This window comes from Actinia tenebrosa, unplaced genomic scaffold, assembly GCF_029948245.1.
Source record: "Actinia tenebrosa isolate PJP-AT-01 unplaced genomic scaffold, QUT_ActTen_1.0 PGA_scaffold14__42_contigs__length_11649687, whole genome shotgun sequence".
Lineage (NCBI taxonomy): Eukaryota > Metazoa > Cnidaria > Anthozoa > Actiniaria > Actiniidae > Actinia > Actinia tenebrosa.
The window spans coordinates 519,915-541,584 of record NW_028292574.1 but is presented as its reverse complement, the minus strand read 5'-3'; the positions used below and the strand labels follow the sequence as shown (position 1 = coordinate 541,584).

The 21,670-nt window shown below is 40.2% G+C and overlaps 2 protein-coding genes across 2 annotated transcripts; one reads left to right on the top strand and one right to left on the bottom strand.

Annotated features, from left to right (window-relative positions):
• Positions 1 to 146: 146 nt before the first annotated feature.
• Positions 147 to 3,720, bottom strand: LOC148911120 (uncharacterized). The gene is made up of 3 exons (XM_089029894.1): positions 2,821 to 3,720; positions 895 to 2,608; positions 147 to 151 (listed from the first exon to the last, which is right to left on the bottom strand). The coding sequence occupies exons 1-3, from the start codon at positions 3,613 to 3,615 to the stop codon at positions 147 to 149; spliced, it is 2,514 nt and encodes an 837-aa protein (XP_088886020.1). The 5' UTR covers positions 3,616 to 3,720.
• Positions 3,721 to 6,109: 2,389 nt separating this feature from the next.
• LOC148911119 (uncharacterized) lies at positions 6,110 to 9,314 on the top strand. Its single transcript, XM_089029893.1, has one exon. It carries the CDS (start codon positions 6,180 to 6,182, stop codon positions 9,312 to 9,314), a length of 3,135 nt encoding a protein of 1,044 aa, XP_088886019.1. The 5' UTR covers positions 6,110 to 6,179.
• Positions 9,315 to 21,670: the final 12,356 nt, after the last annotated feature.

The window sequence follows — 21,670 nt, the reverse complement described above, 5'->3', positions numbered from 1 at the left end:
GTAAGTTGTAAGAAACTCACGGATTTTATCTGTCGGCGAGTTCAATCAATTTACATTTTGTTTACTAATGTAAACGAATTCATGTTGACTTTCTAAGAAATAAAAAAAAAGAAACGATTTTAAAGAAAAAATAAAAGCTCTTGGACTTATTCTGAAAGAAGTTGAAACAGTAAACTCAAACTATGAATTAAATTTGCTCAAAATTCACTCGACTAACCCAAAATAGTATTGCACGTCTCTGGCCTTAAAATGATAACATGATTATTTTTATCAAAACATACAAAATATTTGCTACAACCTGCCAGATTCCATAAAATAGTTGATTAAAGTTTAAATTTTAAGAATTCTTGCTATGATATATTTTTTACTATGATTTTGGGTTTATATAACAAGACACCCTCCAAAATAACAACAAAAGAAAGTTTTAAAAATGTCATGGTTCCGGTCGGCACCAATTAACGTTGCACGCATGAAATTGACAAGTAATTACGCAATAGAATCCTAACGCAATTTTACTTTATTTACCTTTTGATGTCCAATACCATTATTATTTTGTTCAGCAAGTGCAACTGATAACCAGTTTTTCCAGTAAATCCATGTAAGGCTTTTTGCGCTTTACCTTGATGTCAGATGTATCAAGTTCAAGGGAAGTACAGATTTCTCGTAACATGTGAACAGAGAATTTCGAAAGTTTCCTTTGAGTAGTTAATTCACAAATATTATGCTTTTCGAACCTTATTGGATGTTTCAAGCCTATCGTGCCCATCAAGATTTTCGTCAATTCTTGGATTTCTTTTTGCTTTTGCTTTTCGAAATCGTTGTTATTTATATCGTCATTGTCCTTGTCATCGTCATCATTGTCCTTGTCATCGTCATCATTATCATCATCAGCACCGTCATCATCATCATTATATTCATCTTCGGCTGCTGTTGTCCTCCTCTTTTTCGCTAAGCGCGAGAAAAAGCTAGCGATCTGCTGTGATGTTAGAAAGTCGCTCTTGTTAAAAAGACGTGAACCGTCGATGTGTCTGGCCGATCTCATCTCTCTCGATACATCAGCTGGATCGGCTTTTTGACCTGTTTGCTCCCCGGCATCGAACACATCAACTAGGTACTTTTTCTGTGTATCAGAAAACCGTTTTCTCTTAGCAGATGATTTTAAGGCCCAGCCCATATGAAGCTCAGGACCAATATCAAGCTGTGGCAAATTGTTACTTTTTGTTGATTCCGGGTTTTTACTGGTTCCTTTTTCAAGTTTTGTTGCATATAATTTCATTGCCTTGTCATAAAGTGTTTCATGTTCTAATGCGTATTTATGGTTTTCACAATCCAAATGTTTTTCTAGGGAAGAGTACCTCTGGAATGACTTAGTGCAGCCTTGTTCGGGACAAAAAAACAATTTGCTGGAAGTGTCGGGTCTTTGATCACTGTTTTCTTTACTCTCAGTTTCGTCGTCACTTTCAGTTTCGTCGTCACTTTCAGTTTCGTCATTTTCAGCATCACGTTTTAGAAGAGATTTCTTTGGTTGTACCCTTGCTTTCACTGTAGTGAACGATATTTGATTCTGGTCCGTGGTATCTTTGTTATGGATTAGCTTTGGTAAGGATGAGGGCAGACAAAAATTACTCAAAGACAAGACTTTTTCGGGACCAGTATCGTAAGCCATCCACACTGTCATGGACTCGCGTTTATACTCTATGTTGTTAATATGGCTCACACCCTCCCATTTCCCAGCCACGCCCTCAGGGCTAGCTTGTAAATCACACACTATTACTTTTACTCCAGGGATGCCTCCAAAGGACTCGATCGCTGCCTTCATTTGCTTTGGATTCTCGATATCTTTCCCGGAGTTCAAATATTTATTCATGTGATTTTTGAGATGGGCTGCCTTGCGGTCACACGCCCCTTTTCCCCCTTGAGGATCTGAAAAATCGATACGTCGGATTTTGATCCCAGTTGCTTTCGCTATCATTGGTAAAGACAGCAGAGTTAATGCAGAGTGATAACACCCTGCATTGTCCTGTCGCAGATATACGGTATTTATCTCGGGTGCAATCGATGGGAGCTGCCTTAAGACATCGTCAATGATTGCCACAACAGTAGTACTATCCTGGCTGCAGGATTTGAACACATGTACAAAAGTAAGCATTTGTACCTCACCATCATCCTTCTTCCTGGTTAATACCGTTATGTGCCACGGAAGTCCCCGTTTCCCGAACCAGTCTCTCTGGCTTTCACGGTATTTACGAGGTACGAATTTCATCGCCCAGTCTAACACAATAAAGGCGCAATGAGAATCCAACTCTTCTAAAATGTCGTGTCGTGCAGCGTCCTGATTGATTGATCTTAAAATATGTGCTTTCCAAGACTCAATGTATTGGGCTGCCTGTGTAGTTACGTACTCCATAGCTTCTTTTTCCTCGGAAGAGCAATGTACTTCATCCAAAGCTGCGCGAATTTCAGTCAAAACATCGGGAAATAAGCGGCATCTGTCACATTTCGCATTGTGTTCATGATCACAGACGGCAGTATAATTGTAATCGTTTGAAAGACTAAGAGCATATGCCCTACAGTGATCGGCAACTTCAGAATGACTAGAAATATGAATCTGGAAAAATGAATGAACAAAAAACAACAATTAGTCCTGCTGTATTCTTACATGAACTAACGATGCCACTCAACAGTTTGGTAGTTTATCAAAACATGCCCTAGCGTACTTTATTTCCTGTTTTGGAAAGACTTATTATATTTCAATTATAACAAGGTGAGATTCGCATGTTCATGGAATTGATCATGCATATACCTTCCACCTGTTCTTACCTTATAGTCACCCTTTAAGTAGCGTTTGGCATCTTTGAGTTTTTGGTTTCTTTGTTTGGCCCACGTCAAACCCCTTTCATAGCAATCTCCAAGCTTATCAACGACTTTCTCCAAGTCATCGAAGGCTTTTCCGCCCATGGCTGAGATATAATCAAGTCCTTGTAAGGATTTACGGACTGAAGCAGAGCAGACGTTAAGAACTCTGCGCAATGTGCTGCGGCTCATCGGTTGGAAATTCATCTCCTTGCAATATCTTTCGTACTGTTGAATACATTGCTCTGGGATAAGATTTCGTACAACATTTGGGATTTTTATATCTCTGTCAGTAGAAAGTTTTAATGTTTTTTCTCCAAATGGCAAGTCCTGTATGACATGAGAACTTGATATAAAGGTAACAAAGTGGTCAATTTTTTCTGGCTCAACACAAACTCTTGTGTTTTTTAAAGGAGGGAGTACAGAGCCCCTACCATGTAGCAATATATGATGTTTAGCGATGTTGAAACGGTATCTGGTCAAGTCTGGTATCCATTTCTGAAGTTCCTTAAAGGTAACCTTATCAGCCATAATAGACAAAATCTGCCTTCGGGTGCTCCAGTGACTGGTATTTCTATAGCATTCTGCCAAAGCATCCAACAGAGAAATATCTTTTTTTTCATCTTTATCGAACTTGTCACATGTTAAGCCTTCAAGCAGAGCGGTCGACTGGCCAGGCGCGATTTCTTCCAGGCAATTAGTAACAACTTGGCGAGCTTTACGCATGTGGAAACGTTTTGTACGGTCTGAAAGCTGTTCCATTGGCGCTGAAAGAGCGTATCTGATCGGACTTACATCCCTTGAAATGAGAAATGCATTCAGTTTTTCCCTCGGTGTGGTTAGAGTGGTAGATTCATCTTCTGAGATGGTGGAAGCAAAAGACGTCTCGTCAGGTTGATATAGGCTCATAGGGGTTTCCGTAACAACACCCGCTGATGCTTGAAACGTTGGGGTGGTAAATTGTGGGCAAAACTTTACTTTCTCATCCTCATTATCACTATTCTGGAAATAGAAAGTACATAGTAGTAGTAAGTATTTAGTGGAAATAAAACAACTATTTGCTTTTTTCTTCTTTTCATTTATTTATTTAGTATTCAACAACATTATTAGCGCAGTACATACAAATGCCGCAGGTGCGCCATTTCCCGCCAAAAATGTAAATAAAAAGTTTCTCATATTCGTTGAATTCATTAAATAATCGATTGCATCGCACAGTAACTCGGTAGTGAGCAGCACACTCAAATTTAGTTTTTCGCTGCCATCAATCAAAAATAATCAGTCCGTACCTTCTTTGTTCTTGACTGGCGGCAGTGAAAAACCAATTTCACAACAAGCCAATGAAATGTCTGAGTTCACAGAATATGGAAAACCTCAGTAGTGAACTACTAGTTCTAACTTACAAGTGTTAATGCACTCATCTGATCGAGAAGACTTTCTGCTTTATTTGGAGTAATTGGCCCAAATGTCTTCAACGTCTTACGACAAGATGAACAGATACCTGACAAAAAAAAAAAGCATATCAAACATTCAGATACAATCAATTAACAGAAATTAAATATTCATTACATATTTCTTACCTGATCCAACTTGCAGGAAAATGCCAGTCTTCTTTAATATCAGCTGCGAATCGTCCTTACTAATACCCCTATCGCACTTTGGCCACTTTCCCTTGATTTCACTGTGATTAGAGAGAGCAGGGGGTACTCTACACCTGGCGTTATTACCTCTAGCCCATCCTAGCCCAAGTTTGGATCGATGCAGGGGACAAACAGTCCAACTATGGATATCTTCCGGCGAAGTAAATATGGCTGCTCGGCTAAGAATTAGATCTATCTCATTCTCGATGCCCGTAAACTGAAATGCGGATCTATGCGCATTGATTTCTTTTTTACATGCTTGTAAAGGTATAACTGTGGTGTCTTGCTTTCGATCTTTTCTGTCGAATCCACAGGTTCCTCCAACAATCGTTTTAAATGAACAGCAAATCTCCATTCTATTCAGTGTACTTAAAAGCAACGCAGTAACCAACTAAAGGAATTATGTTGCATTTAAAAAACATAAGCATGATTGGACAACAATTACTTGTCAATTTCATGCGTGCAACGTTAATTGGTGCCGACCGGAACCATGACGTTTTTAAAACTTTCTTTTGTTGTTATTTTGGAGGGTGTCTTGTTATATAAACCCAAAATCATAGTAAAAAATATATCATAGCAAGAATTCTTAAAATTTAAACTTTAATCAACTATTTTATGGAATCTGGCAGGTTGTAGCAAATATTTTGTATGTTTTGATAAAAATAATCATGTTATCATTTTAAGGCCAGAGACGTGCAATACTATTTTGGGTTAGTCGAGTGAATTTTGAGCAAATTTAATTCATAGTTTGAGTTTACTGTTTCAACTTCTTTCAGAATAAGTCCAAGAGCTTTTATTTTTTCTTTAAAATCGTTTCTTTTTTTTTTATTTCTTAGAAAGTCAACATGAATTCGTTTACATTAGTAAACAAAATGTAAATTGATTGAACTCGCCGACAGATAAAATCCGTGAGTTTCTTACAACTTACAGGCTGTGGTGCAACGCGCAAAATAATTTCCCCAAGAAAATTTTGCATGATTCGTGGAAATCATTATTTCAACTTTAATTCAGGTTGTCTTTTTGGTAAAAATTTTTCGTCGCACATGAAAAAAAATCTGATGATTTTGACCCCATTTTAAGAGGAGTTTTATATGTGCTCCAAAAATAAATTAGGTAAAAATCGAAAAATTTCACCAAAATTACTAACACTCTACCAATTTTTTTCTTAAGATACCAATTAACTACTATTTAGTCTTATTACAGTGCTAGGTTGCTTTGTTTGGTCGCGATAAGCTGTTAAAGTTGATGTAAATTATCGGCCGAAAATTAGCGAATTTAGTCCAAAACTCTTTTCTTCGATTTTCTCGAAAACTAAGCGCTATTTTACCAAACAAACTACACAGTGGTTTTACTTACACTAAGGCCAACCTAAGTTTAAAATATTAGCAAAATCAAATTTTCGGCCCTTGCCGCGGATTTGCCAAAATGTCTGATTTTTGCTGACAACCACTCTTAATTTCTCAGCCGGTAATAATAATGAAAAACGACTGAAAAGAATCTTTTGAGGGTGTCCGTTAGTTTCTGCCGTAATTTTAGCCTTAATGCACCATGTCAAGGAAAGGAAAACGAATCAAATAGACAGAAAAGATGAACAGCGATGTTTTACAGTGCAAAATAAGAGCAAAAGAAATAATTTCGAATGATCAACCGCTTAACCAAAATGGCAGAAAGAAAGGCTATACTCTGGTAATGAAGGAGCTTTGGGAAGAATTGGGCTATGAAAACCTCGGTTTGACATGCCAGAATTTGAGAGACGAAGCATCAAGAATCGAAAAATCTCAAAACTCCACAAATATTACAACTTCAACACAGGAAAGACAAGAAATTGCGGGAATCATTGAAAATATTGAAGATGATGAGGGTGAATATGCGACTAGTCAACCAAGACCATCTACAAATTTGCATACTACAGCTTCAGAATCTCTTGAGACGCCTCATGACAATGGAAAAAACACCTCAAGCAAAATCCAGCCAAATTTACCTGATTTCAATGTCCTGCCCTCTCAGATTAAAGGAAAACACTGGGGAAACTTAACCTATGAACAATTCTGCAAGGACGTAACTGATATCTCTGATGAAATTACGCTTTTCAAGAGAAATATTTTCAATGTTCCATCAGGAAAAGCAGGCAAAAGTTTTATAACTGAGCTGACGTACTGGATTAAGCAATTCAACGGTGTCTCAGATTTAAACTCCATTGCCTTAAAAGCCTTTATGATACTACCATCGCTGATTCTACAAAAGCCCTCAGCGTCGTCAAAAAGCAAGGAGCATGTCGCGGCAATTGAGAGGAGACTGTCCTTGTGGAAAAACGGGGATCTATCAATCCTTATGAAAGAAATAAGATTCATTCAGAGCAGATTTAGCAAGTCAAAGAAAGCCAGATCAGTAGAGGATATCTCCAAAGTATTCGCCAAATTAGTCATGCAGGGAAAGTTGACAGCTGCTATAAAGATGCTGGATAAGGAGAGTTCATCTGGTCTCCTTACTCTAACGCCAGATGTCCTAGAGGAGCTAACAAAGAAACATCCACCAGCTGCTGGCATGGAGAATGAATGCCTTTTGCATGGTCCGATCGACTTCATCCCTCCAAGTATTTTTGATTCAATCGATGAACAATTGATTTACAATTCTGCCATGCGAACAAGAGGCTCTGCTGGTCCTTCTGGGATGGATGCTCAATTGTATTGTAGAATTCTCTGCTCAAAGAGTTTTATCAATGAAGGAAAACATCTACGAGAAGAAATCGCTATCATGACCAGGAACTTGCTACGATTATCATATAGTCCCTCTCTTCTCGAGGGATATACATCGTGCAGGCTAATACCTCTTGATAAGAATCCTGGAATTCGACCAATTGGAGTGGGAGAAGTTCTTAGACGAATCATCGGGAAAGCAATTTCTGCGTTCTTTAAAGACGATATCAGAGAAGCAGCAGGCCCTCTGCAAGTCTGTGCAGGCTACACCGCTGGAGCGGAAGCAGCCATTCATGCCATGAGTGACATCTTTTCCGAAGAAGAAACGGATGGGGTTCTACTGGTAGATGCAAACAACGCTTTCAACATGATGAATAGAAATGTTGCTATGCATAACATTCAGATCACGTGCCAAGAAATATCATTGTACATAATAAACACCTATAGAAGCCCCTCAAGACTCTTCATAACTGGAGGTGGTGAGATCCTATCGCAAGAAGGTACAACACAAGGGGACCCTTTGGCCATGCCTTGGTATGCAATCAACACCTCTCTGATGATAAGCAGTTTAAGATCAAGCTTCCCGACAGTCAAACAAGTCTGGTTTGCAGATGATTCTACAGGAGCAGGAAATCTCGATACACTCTCTGCTTGGTACAAACACCTTAGTAAGGAAGGAATAAAATATGGATACCACGTTAATGGATCAAAGAGCTGGCTAATTCTAAAGAACCACGAATTATCCTCAGCAGCTGAACGAGCTTTCGGGGACGGAGTGAACATTTCCACAGAAGGTAAACGTCATCTAGGAGCTGTGATTGGATCTCTAAGTTACAAGGAGCAATTTTGCACTGAAAAGGTTGCAAAATGGAAGGAAGAACTTGAGGCTCTCTCTGAAATCGCCAAAAGTCAACCACAGGCAGCCTTTGTTGCCTTTACGAAAGGCTTCAAATCAAAGTTCACTTTCTGCATGCGTACAATTGAATCCTTTGAAGACTTTGTGAATCCTATTCAAGAGGTACTTCATGAGGTTTTCCTACCTACCCTTTTTGGTCAAGAGGAGCCCCTAACTGATTCACTGCACGAAGTTGTCACGTTAACTCCAAATCAGGGTGGTTTGGGCATTCCTTGCTTAAAAGAAGATTCGCCTCAACAATTCGCAGCATCGAAGTTAATAACATCTAGACACACCGAGTCTATAAAAGATCAAAATTTAACACCTTTGGAGGACTCAGAGGATCTCAAGAGTCAATATCGCAGTTTGAAAGCAATTATGACAAAGTCGAAAATCGAGCGCATCGACGGTATGATGAATCCAGAAATGGCAACTTACATCGATCAAGCAAGAGATAAAGGTGCAAGTTCCTGGTTAAACACTATTCCTTATGACAACCAAGGCCTAACCCTCAACAAGCAAGAATTTAGAGATGCCTTGCGCTTACGATATAACATGCCCCTAAGTGATCTACCTTTGACTTGTCCATGTGGCTCGTCTTTCGACGTCAATCACGCGTTATCCTGCAAGAAAGGAGGCTTCATTGCCCAAAGACATGACAATGTTCGCGACTTTTTAACCACTCTCTTGAGCAAAGTCTGCCATAACGTCCAAGCCGAGCCTCGGCTGATTCCACTGAATGGAGAACGGTTTAACCTAAAATCCACGACTACAAGCGAAGATGCACGCCTGGATATCAAAGCGGGGGCATTCTGGCAACGAGGAGTGACAGCATTGTTTGACGTACGAGTGTCGCATGTCAACTCCAAGTGCAACCAGAAGAAAACCACCTCATCAATATTCAACGAACAAGAGCAAGAAAAGAAAAGAAAATATCAACAGAGAGTTCGGGAAGTGGAAATGGGTTCATTTACACCGCTTATCTTTGGGACCAATGGTGGTATGGGCAAGGAAAGCCAAATTTTCCTAAAAACTCTAGCGGATAAACTGGCGAACAAAACTGGGCAAAGCTATTCTGACACAATAACATCTATTAGAACAAAGTTGTCGTTTGAGATTTTGAAAGCTGTAATTACATGCGTTAGAGGCTCCCGCACTCCTTTTTATAAGACCAACGAAAGTGACTTTCTCTTGGACTTTAGCATTAATACTAACCTTGCCGATATTAGATAATTTTACACTTTTTTATAATGCTTGTTTTTCATTTTGTTTTTTTCTAGTTTTTTGTAAATAGTAACTTTTTCTCTTTAAATTTTCACAAAGTACATAATGTAAATATTCTTTTATTATTATTATTATTATTTTTAATGATTTACAAACTTATTTTAAATTTACGACTTTGAAGCTCTGGCTACTAGACTATGTAGTTTGGTGGGTGCTAACGTGAATGATGGAAGAGTTTAAAGGCACAATGTAATGTGGAGTATAGAACATCCACAGCCATTGTTTGGGACACAGAGCCAGCGCTGGGGGGAGGGCACGGGGGAGGTGAAAACTACTAGAAAGACGTATTTTAGCTGGAAATTTGCTGTTGAACATGATTCCCCTATCGAAAACGGTCAAGAAAATTCGGTTTTCCAAACGAAATGACGTTGCCAAAGGAATTGGCAAAGTTCCTGCTGCGTTCACATACATTTGCTTATAAGAGCATTTGGCTGAATTAGCAAGGACTCCCCCAAGAAAATCCTTAATTTCTCAGCCGGTACATTAGCTGCAGCCCCCAAATCAAAAAAAGCAACGACTTTGAAGCTCTGGCTACTAGACTATGTAGTTTGGTGGGTGCTAACGTAAATGATGGAAGAGTTTAAGGGCACAATGTAATTTGGAGTATAGAACATCCACAGCCATTGTTTGGGACACAGAGCCATCGCTGGGGGAGGGCACGGAGTAGGTGAAAACTACTAGAAAGACGTATTTTAGCTGGAAATTTGCTGTTGAATATGATTCCCCTATCGAAAACGGTCAAGAAAATTCGGTTTTCCAAACGAAATAACGTTGCCAAAGGAATTCGCAAAGTTCCTGCTGCGTTCACATACATTTGCTTATAAGAGCATTTGGCTGAATTAGCAAGGACTCCCACAAGAAAATCCTTAATTTCTCAGGCGGTACAATAGCTGCAGCCCCCAAATCAAAAAAAGCAACGACTTTGAAGCTCTGGCTACTAGACTATGTAGTTTGGTGGGTGCTAACGTAAATGATGGAAGAGTTTAAGGGCACAATGTAATGTGGAGTATAGAACATCCACAGCCATTGTTTGGGACATAGAGCCAGCGCTGGGGGGAGGGCACGTGGGAGGTGAAAACTACTAGAAAGACGTATTTTAGATGGACATTTGCTGTTGAACATGATTCCCCTATCGAAAACGGTCAAGAAAATTCGGTTTTCCAAACGAAATGACGTTGCCAAAGGAATTGGCAAAGTTCCTGCTGCGTTCACATACATTTGCTTATAAGAGCATTTGGCTGAATTAGCAAGGACTCCCCCAAGAAAATCCTTAATTTCTCAGCCGGTACATTATCTGCAGCCCCGAAATTAAAAAAAGCAACGACTTTGAAGCTCTGGCTACTAGACTATGTAGTTTGGTGGGTGCTAACGTGAATGATGGAAGAGTTTAAAGGCACAATGTAATGTGGAGTATAGAACATCCACAGCCATTGTTTGGGACACAGAGCCAGCGCTGGGGGGAGGGCACGGGGGAGGTGAAAACTACTAGAAAGACGTATTTTAGCTGGACATTCGCTGTTGAACATGATTCCCCTATCGAAAACGGTCAAGAAAATTCGGTTTTCCAAACGAAATGACGTTGCCAAAGGAATTGGCAAAGTTCCTGCTGCGTTCACATACATTTGCTTATAAGAGCATTTGGCTGAATTAGCAAGGACTCCCCCAAGAAAATCCTTAATTTCTCAGCCGGTACATTAGCTGCAGCCCCGAAATTAAAAAAAGCAACGACTTTGAAGCTCTGGCTACTAGACTATGTAGTTTGGTGGGTGCTAACGTGAATGATGGAAGAGTTTAAAGGCACAATGTAATGTGGAGTATAGAACATCCACAGCCATTGTTTGGGACACAGAGCCAGCTCTGGGGGGAGGGCACGGAGGATGTGAAAGCTACTAGAAAGACGTATTTAAGCTGGAAATTTGCTGTTGAACATGTTTCCCTTTCGAAAACGGTCAAGAAAATTCGGTTTTCCAAACGAAATGACGTTGCCTAAGGAATTGGCAAAGTTCCTGCTGCGTTAACATACATTTGCTTATAAGAGCATTTGGCTGAATTAGCAAGGACTCCCCCAAGAAAATCCTTAATTTCTCAGCCGGTACATTAGCTGCAGTCCCCAAATAAAAAAAAGCAACGACTTTGAAGCTCTGGCTACTAGACTATGTAGTTTTGTGGGGGCTAACGTGAATGATGGAAGAGTTTGATGGCACAATACATTGTGGATTATAGAACATCCATAGCCATTGTTTGGGACACAGAGCCAGCGCTTGGGGGAGGGCCCGGGGGAGGTGAAAACTACTAGAAAGACGTATTTTAGCTGGAAATTTGCTGTTGAACATGATTCCCCTATCGAAAACGGTTAAGAAAATTCGGTTTTCAAAACGAAATGACGTTGCCAAAGGAATTCGCAAAGGTCCTGCTGCGTTCACATACATTTGCTTATAAGAGCATTTGGCTGAATTAGCAAGGACTCCCCCAAGAAAATCCTTAATTTCTCAGCCGGTACATTAGCTGCAGCCCCCAAATAAAAAAAAGCAACGACTTTGAAGCTCTGGCTACTAGACTATGAAGTTTGGAGGGTGCTAACGTAAATGATGGAAGAGTTTAAGGGCACAATGTAATGTGGAGTATAGAACATCCACAGCCATTGTTTGGGACACAGAGCCAGCGCTGGGGGGAGGGCACGGGGGAGGTGAAAACTACTAGAAAGACGTATTTTAGCTGGAAATTTGCTGTTGAACATAATAATAATAATAATAATAATAATATTTATTTATAAAGCGCAAATACAAATCTGTTCTAAGCGCTAGTAAACAAACGACAAAGACAACGACAAAATAAAATAATTTACAAAGAATATGCTAATTTGAAGAGATAAGTTTTAAGTTCAGTTTTGAATGAGGCAAGACTTGATGCATTTCGGAGAGATATTGGAAGTGAGTTCCAGAGTTCAGGAGCAGCCACAGAGAAGGAGCGATGACCATAAGATTTAAGATTATAAGAATGTGCTGATAGAAGAACTTGTGATGCAGAACGAAGATTACGGTTCGGTTTATACACTGAAATGAGTTCCCGGATATAGATAGGAGATTGGCCATGAAGAGCATTAAAAGTAAGTAATAGGATTTTATATTTGATTCTAGATTCAATTGGTAGCCAATGCAGATTAACGAGGATAGGTGTAATGTGGTCATGTTTATGGGAAAGAGTGATTATTCTGGCAGCAGCATTCTGTACAGATTGTAGTTTATCTAAGAGTTTGTTTGGTAAGCCAAAGAGCAGAGAGTTACAGTTGTCGAGTTTGGAGGATATGAACGCGTGGACGAGAGTTTCAGTTGTTTTCAAAGAGATGTATTTTCTTATTTTAGCAATGTTTCTGAGATGATAAAAAGAAGACTTGCAAATATTATTCACATGACGAACCAAAGTAAGATGCGTATCAAATATGACACCAATGTTCCGAGCATGCATTGAGGGCATTATCACATCAGAACCAAATTGAAGAGAAGGAAGAGTTAACTGTGGGCTGTGCTTTGAAGAAAATAACAGGAATTCAGTTTTGCCTTTATTTAGTTTCAATTTATTTGTAGTCATCCAAGCATCAATATCAGATAGACAGTTTTCAATCAGATTCATGGAATCATTAAGGGACAAATCATCATTACAGGAGAAAGGAATATATAATTGAGTGTCATCAGCATAAAGGTGGAAAGACATTCTGTGTATTCGGAGGATATCAGCTACTGGAGAAGTATAAAGGAGATACAACAAAGGACCAAGTACAGAACCTTGAGGTACGCCACAATCAAGTTGAAGGGCTTCAGAAGAAAAATCATCAATGGAAACAAATTGAAAGCGATCAGTGAGGTAGGACTTAAACCATTGAAGAGCTATGCCAGAAATGCCAAATTTTGTATGGAGACGATCTAGAAGAATTTGATGATCAACTGTGTCAAATGCAGCAGATAGGTCCAAGAGTAGCATGGCAACACAAGAACGATTGTCAATGGAGTGGAGGATATCATTTTGTACTCGAAGAAGAGCAGTTTCACAGCTATGAAATGTTTTGTATGCAGACTGCAATGGTTCATGGAGATTGTTCAGAGACAGATAATCATTTAGCTGAAGGGAAACGACTTTTCCAATAATCTTGGAGATATTCTTTAAATTAGAGATAGGGGGATAATTTCCAAAAATTTCATGATCAAGAGATGGTTTTTTCAGTAACGGTTTTAAAACAGCAACTTTAAGAGAAGATGGAACAACACCAGTTTGAAGTGACAGGTTAACGATTTCACATATAGTAGGCAGTAATGCACCAAAATGTCCAAGTAGGAGACTTGCAGGAAAAGGATCAAGACTACAGGATTTAGATGACATCTTTTTCGCAATGGCTGATAATTCATCAATAGAGATAGGCGAAAATGAATCAATTTTACAATCCAGTTTAGGTGAATCCAGATAAGAGAAATCATTTGAAAGATGTGACGTAGGAACGAAGCCATTTCTGATGTTAACGATTTTGTTTTTAAAGAAGTAAACAAAATTGTTAGCTAGATCTGTGGATGAAGTTGAGGTTGGTAGTTTTTTCTCAGGTATACGGTGTAGCAATCGATCAATAGAACGGAATAGATCATTACTGTTAGAACCAGCATCAGTAATCAAATTAGAATAAAAATTCATTTTTGCATCAAAAATCAGTTTTTTAACAACATTACATTGATCAACATATAATTCACGGTCAACCTCTAATTTGGAACGTCGCCAACGTCTTTCTAGATTACGACGCTTTGTTTTATTAATTTGAATTTCGTCAGTATACCATGGAGCTCTTGGGCGAAGGGAGATGGATCGAGAACGTAAAGGAGCATGTTTATTTAAAATAGACGATAAAACAGAGTCATATTGAGTACACAAATCAGATAGTTGAGTAGCAGGACATTGATATAGTGCAGAGTTCATAATATCTTGTTGGAGACAATCAGCATCTATTGCACGAAGCTTGCGATAAGAAATGCTTTTTGATTGAAGTAGAGGCTTGTTTACAGATAACATACAATGAACAGCATAATGATCAGATAAAACAGGATCGTGTACAGTAAGGTTGGTCACAGATTTTTCATCAGATCTTGTAATGATTAGATCCAAAACGTGATTACTTTTATGTGTAGGTGAAACAGGATCAAGGACAGTCAGATTAAAACAATCGAGTAAATCCATAAAGCGATTAGCATTATTATCTTTAGTGTCATTGATGTGAAAGTTAAAATCTCCAGAAATTACCAGTTTGCCAGAAGATGTAACCAGTCGTTCCAAGAGAGTAGTGAAATCATCATTAAATAGCAAGCTATTTGAAGAGGGTGGACGATAAACAATAACAATACGATAAGTAGACGATTGATGATGAAGTAGCATTTCCATAAATTCAAAAGACGTGTGAGACATTGTTACATGATGATTGATTTTCAGGCTATTTTTATACATTATGCCAACACCTCCACCAGTACGATTTTGACGAGGAACATGACAAAACGAATAACCAGTAGGACAAATATCACGCACAATAAAATCAGAATTAGTATTTTTTAGCCAGGTTTCAGTTATAGCGAGAATATCGATGTCTCTTTCAACAACATAATCCTTAATTAAAAGAGATTTATTGTTTATTGAACGAGCATTTAAGAGACAAAATTTCATGTAGTTTGCAGTTGAGGTAGAAATTGAAGCAGGTTCAAGTGATGCAGGAATTTTAATGTTTGTTGTTGAAGCAGGTGATGATGAAATTGTAGAACGATCTGTACGATGACCACCTCGCTTGCCACGAAATCGAAAAAGCTTTAATTCCTTAAGAGCAGAGGAGCAGCAAGATGAAGGAGCTTTTGTATTACGGCGAAGTTCGAAAAGATTTGCTCTTGAGTATGTTATTAACGGCAGTTGACGGTTAAGATTTGAATTTCCAGCTGTGGAATCCAGGATTTCTTTATTGTAATTAAGGACCGATGTTCTGTTATGGCCATAAAAGACATGGGATAACACAGGTGTAGATGTTAAATGTTGTAAAGAAAGACGAGGCATATCCAATGAACGATGATAATTATTTGTGTGATGAACCATATGAAGTCGTTGAACCGTAGTCTTGAGGTCAGAGTTAAACGAAGAAGGGCCAGGATTACGATGAATATCCATAGAAATAGTAATATCAGTTGGAGGATCATGACCAGGAATAGATAATGAAGTATAACCATGCTTAGATATTTTTCCAACGGCAATACGAGACTTGTAGAAACCAGACTTGAGACGAAACGAAGTTAACTGACAAACATTCCAGGGAGATGAACTTGAAACCACTGAATTAATCACTAAACCAAAGTGCAGAGATTTACTTCTTTCAAGATCCAAATGACGATTAATGTTATAATTATCAATATAAGAAAAAGGGACTACATAACAGCGACAAACCATAAAAAACAATAACGTATATACAGACAAAGAATATGTGGCTGCCATGTTAGGCGCCGGAAGTAAAGTGATTCCCTTATCCAAAACGGTCAAGACAATTCGGTTTTCCAAACGAAATGACGTTGCCTAAGGAATTGGCTAAGTTCCGGCTGCGTTCACATACATTTGCTTATAAGAGCATTTGGCTGAATTAGCAAGGACTCCGCCCACGAAAATCCTTAATTTCTCAGCCGGTACATTAGCTGCAGCCCCCAAATCAAAAAAAGCAACGACTTTGAAGCTCTGGCTACTAGACTATGTAGTTTGGTGGGTGCTAACGTGAATGATGGAAGAGTTTAAAGGCACAATGTAATGTGGAGTATAGAACATCCACAGCCATTGTTTGGGACACAGAGCCAGCGCTGGGGGGAGGGCACGGGGGAGGTGAAAACTACTAGAAAGACGTATTTTAGCTGGACATTCGCTGTTGAACATGATTCCCCTATCGAAAACGGTCAAGAAAATTCGGTTTTCATAACGAAATGACGTTGCCAAAGGAATTGGCAAAGTTCCTGCTGCGTTCACATACATTTGCTTATAAGAGCATTTGGCTGAATTAGCAAGGACTCCCCCAAGAAAATCCTTAATTTCTCAGCCGGTACATTAGCTGCAGCCCCGAAATTAAAAAAAGCAACGACTTTGAAGCTCTGGCTACTAGACTATGTAGTTTGGTGGGTGCTAACGTGAATGATGGAAGAGTTTAAAGGCACAATGTAAAGTGGAGTATAGAACATCCACAGGTATCTTTTGGGACACAGAGCCAGCGCTGGGGGGAGGGCACGGGGGAGGTGAAAACTACTAGAAAGACGTATTTTAGCTGGAAATTTGCTGTTGTACATGATTCCCCTATCGAAAACGGTCAAGAAAATTCGGTTTTCCAAACGAAATGACGTTGCCAAAGGAATTGGCAAAGTTCCTGCTGCGTTCACATACATTTGCTTATAAGAGCATTTGGCTGAATTAGCAAGGACTCCCCCCAAGAAAATCCTTAATTTCTCAGCCGGTACATTAGCTGCAGCCCCCAAATAAAAGAAAGCAACGACTTTGAAGCTCTGGCTACTAGACTATGTAGTTTGGTGGGTGCTAACGTGAATGATGGAAGAGTTTAAAGGCACAATGTAATGTGGAGTATAGAACATCCACAGCCATTGTTTGGGACACAGAGCCAGCGCTGGGGGGAGGGCCCGGGGGAGGTGAAAATTACTAGAAAGACGTATTTTAGCTGGAAATTTGCTCTTGAACATGATTCCCCTATCGAAAACGGTAAGGAAAATTCGGTTTTCCAAACGACATGACGTTGCCAAAGGAATTGGCCAAGTTCCTGCTGCGTTCACATACATTTGCTTATAAGAGCATTTGGCTGAATTAGCAAGGACTCCCCCAAGAAAATCCTTACTTTCTCAGCCGGTACATTAGCTGCAGCCCCCAAATAAAAAAAGCAAGGACTTTGAAGCTCTGGCTACTAGACTATGTAGTTTGGTGGGTGCTAACGTGAATGATGGAAGAGTTTAAAGGCACAATGTAAAGTGGATGTAGCGGACATCTTCTTTAGTTCAGTGGGGCATCTAATTCAGTAATGGGTACACAACGCAAAACGCTCGTCGATTATATCAGCGATTTAATTCTCGATAATCTTGATGTTCTTCAGTTATTTCATTCACAATAGATAGATTTATAATTACGAGGTTCACTAGAAATAAAAAGTAACAAATTAAAAGCCTATATCTTACGGAAAATCAAATATAATCTTGACATAACATATGGTGTACGTATTACGATCGTCTTGCTGCCTGTCCCGGTTTACATCCCATAATTTCAACTTATGAATATTAATAACCTACACTAATTAGGAAATCAAATTGTTGTCGTCTACATTACTGGCCCCAAATGAGGCATTTCTTATGGATCATTTCTTAAATCATTGTTCTGAAGACAATAACAAATTAATTTGGTTTCATTGCACAATTATCAATTAACTCAACAATGTTCTTGTGTAATTCGCTAACAGTGCTTCCTTGTTTCTTGAGGCTTTAATCAACTCCTTCCAGCAAGCACAATTTGTGAATGGGACGGACCAACTCTGTCTTAGACGTCTTGGCTCTTGCGGAGCGTACAAGTCCCTCCCTTGCCTTGTAAACTTCTAGTACACATGCCAGAGGCCACTGGACCCGTTTAACGGTCTCGTCCACCACCAAAACAACATCACCTTTCGCTAGGTTCCTTTGTGGGGAGATCCATTTCTGCCTCAATTGTAAAGTTGGTAGGTACTCTTTGAGCCAACGGCGCCAGAACAGATTGGCTAGATATTGACACTGTCTCCATCGACGTCTGCCATAGTTATCAGAAGCCGTGAATACACCTAGAGGCATACTCGCTCCTGGACGCAGTAACAGGATATGGTTAGGCGTTAAAGGGGAGTCGTCCTTGGGATCATCACTGCAAGTTGTCAACGGCCTACTGTTAAGAATGGCCTCCACTTGCGTCATTAACGTCAACAGGACTTCGTCTGTAGTAACTTGCTCCCTCAACAGGGCCCTTAAAATGGACCTTACAGATCTTATGATTCTCTCCCATATTCCACCCATGCTGCTGGCTCCTGGGGGATTAAACTTCCAGACGATTTCTCTCTGTTTTAGGAAACTCTCGATCTTCTGAACATTCCATTCTTGTAAAGATTTGCGTAGCTCTCTCTCACCACCCTTATAGTTAGTGCCATTGTCGCTTCTGATTTCGATGGGTCTTCCTCTGCGATTCATGAACCGCTGCAACGCATTGATGAAGGAATCTGCTTCCAAGCTATGAGCAACCTCTAGATGTACGGCTCGTGATGTTAAACAAGTGAAAATGCATCCGTACCGTTTCTCTGTACTCCGACCTCTTTTCACTAAGAATGGACCAAAGAAGTCCGTTCCAACAAATGAAAATGGTGGTTCGTCAGGGGTGAGCCTGTCAACTGGCAAGTTTGCCATCTGTTGGGATATAGGCGGGGCCTTACGTCTTCGGCAGTCAAAGCATGTCGTCAGCACACGTCTAATTAGGGATCTTGCGCTTACTATCCAATATCGCTGTCTTACAAGGGCCAGTAGGTGTTCTCTTCCAGCGTGGCCGTACAGTTGGTGATAATGTCTAATAACAAGCTCGCAGACAGGGTGGTTCTTCGGTAGAATTGGTGGATGTTTGGCTGCATCAGAAATTGGGGCGTTCTCTAAGCGGCCTCCAACTAATAAAACTCCTCCTTTAAGCACGGGGGCTAGCTTGAAAATGCAACTTGCCTTTGGTAGGGGTTTCTCTCTTGTGGAAACTTTGACTTTCGACTTCTCAATCTGTTTGCTCAAGATATTCACTTCCCTTGTGAAGCCTTGGCCTTGTACATCTTTGATAATTGCAACTTCTGCTTCTCGAATCTCTTTCACAGTTATTCTTCCTCTTGTAGCAGGCTTAACGTCAATATCATGCTTTGAACTTCTTAACTTGTTTACGAAGTAGTTTCTGAATCTCAGCATCCAGGCAATGGCCACCTTTAAGCGATACCAATCAGAGTAATGCTCGTACATTCGTTGCAGGAAGTTCTTTGAGTCCCTTTGCTGTGCCATATAGACCTGTCTCTCTCTCTTCACTTCTGGGTCGTCACTTGGTACCTCAGATATCTTGAGAACTGGTGCTGGCCACGAATCTTGGCCTTTCCATAAAAACTCAGGGCCGCACAACCATCGCCTTCCTTCGTCTCCTGTAATTTTCTCCGCGGTCAAACCTCTGGACTCATCATCCGCAGGATTGTCTTTGGTATTCACATATCTCCACTGCTTGGGGGTAGAAAATTCGTGAATGATAGCAATCCGATGTGCCACGAAGATGTTGAATCGTCTTGAGAAGTTGTTGATGTATTGAAGCACTGTTGTAGAGTCAGTCCAGAACGTCGACTCAGTCAGCGGCAGATCTAGCTCGGCTGTTAACATCTTATCAATTTTGACTGCTACAACGGCCGCCGATAGTTCTAAGCGAGGAATGGTCACTGGTGTTACAGGAGCGAGCCTTGACTTCCCGTTCAGGAACGAACAATGTACTTCCCCATTAATGTCAACCATCCGCAGGGACGATACGGTGCCATAAGCTGACTGGGAAGCATCTGCGAAATGGTGCAATTCATAGGTGACGATGTCTCCAAGGTCAGGTGACTTCAAGCATCTCGGTAGCTTCATATTTGACAGTCTTGGTAGGTCTTCTAGCCATCTCTTCCACTCAACGAGGTTATGTTCAGGGATTGGGTCATCCCATTTTAGTTGCTGTCTACAAAGTTCTTGCAAGATTAGCTTGGCTAACAGGACGAATGGAGCAGCGATACCCAATGGATCATACACAGAACTCGTTATGGATAACATCCCACGTCTTGTAAGAGACCTTTCCTTTACCTGTGTCTTAAATCCGATGCAATCTTTCTCGACATCCCATTCAACTCCTAAGGCTCTTTCCGTCGGAAATCGTTCAAAGTCTAGTTCCTTTACAGCCTTAGCTCTTTCAGATTCAGGTATCGACTTGAGGACTTCTTTACTATTGCTCATCCACTTTGTGAGACGAAATCCTCCTCGTCGTAGCAGTTCAGTCACTTCAGATGCAGTTCGTATAGCGCCTTCAACAGTACTTGTCGACTTCAGCATATCATCCACATAGAAGTTCCTATGCACGATGTTCACAATCTCATCATCAAATTCGGTTTGATTGTCGTCAGCTGTTTTTCGGAGTGCAAAATTCGCACAACTTGGCGAAGACGTTGCACCGAAAATGTGGACTAGCATTTGAAAATTTGCTGGCTGTTGACTAAGATCTCCATCAGGCCACCAAAGGAATCTAAGCATGTCACAGTCCTTGGGCTCAACCTTGACTTGCAAAAACATAGCTTCAATATCTGCTGCTAGATCTATGGGCTCTTCGCGAAATCTAGTAAGGACGCCTACGAGATTGTTCGTTTGATCAGGTCCTTGCAATAGTTGGTCATTTAATGACATGCCTTTCCATTTGGCGGCGCAGTCGAATACCACGCGTAGCTTCTTGGGGGTAATCACAGCATGGTGGGGTAGGTACCACACTCTCTTCTGGTCAAAATTCTCGTTGGGAAGGCGACGGGCATAGCCCTTAGTCAGATGGTCATCTATAACTTCTTTGTATTTCTCATAAAGTCCAGGATCGTTCAGGAATCTTTGTTTTAATGTTGCAAGTCTAAACTCAGCCATCGGTCGATTGTTCAATGTACAATAACTGCTGTTTCTCCACGGCAGGGCCATTTGGTAGTGACCCTCAGATAAAACCGTGCTTTCCTGCATGATAGACAACGCTCTTTTATCTTCTGCTGACATGCATTCTTCGGAACTTAGTACTGCATCTCCGAAATCGGTCCTCCAGAATCTTTCAACTTGAGCCTTGAGCTCATCACCGTGGGAAGATATGTAGTGTGCGTTCAAGCTTTGTTGATGCGTAGACTCAGTCATCGGTCCTACGATGGTCCATCCAAGGAGTGTCCTGACCGCATACGGTTCCTTCCGTTGTCCTCGTTTCTCTTCTAACGCCCAAAAGGCTTCAGGCGTATCATTGCCGATGAGTAAAGTAACTTCATCAGTGTCTATTTCAGGTATTTGTATTTCTGCTAGATGTGGCCACCTACATACATACATACATAGTTTATTCAAATCGCAAATAAATTATTGACAAATAGTAAAATACAAGTAAGAGCAGAGGCTAGCAAAAAGCGATACAAATAAGACAACAAAGCACAATAATAGGCGACTTGAAAGGAAGTTATGAGGTTATCCCTATGTGAA

Bases quoted from the DNA above. Each gene is read 5' to 3' on its own strand.
- LOC148911119 (XM_089029893.1), top strand. From the start codon at position 6,180: ATGAAGGAGCTTTGGGAAGAATTGGGCTATGAAAACCTCGGTTTGACA.
- LOC148911120 (XM_089029894.1), bottom strand. From the start codon at position 3,615: ATGGAACAGCTTTCAGACCGTACAAAACGTTTCCACATGCGTAAAGCT. The intron at 2,609-2,820 runs GTAAGAACAGGT...TCATTTTTCCAG, and splicing joins ACTTAAAGGGTGACTATAAG to ATTCATATTTCTAGTCATTC.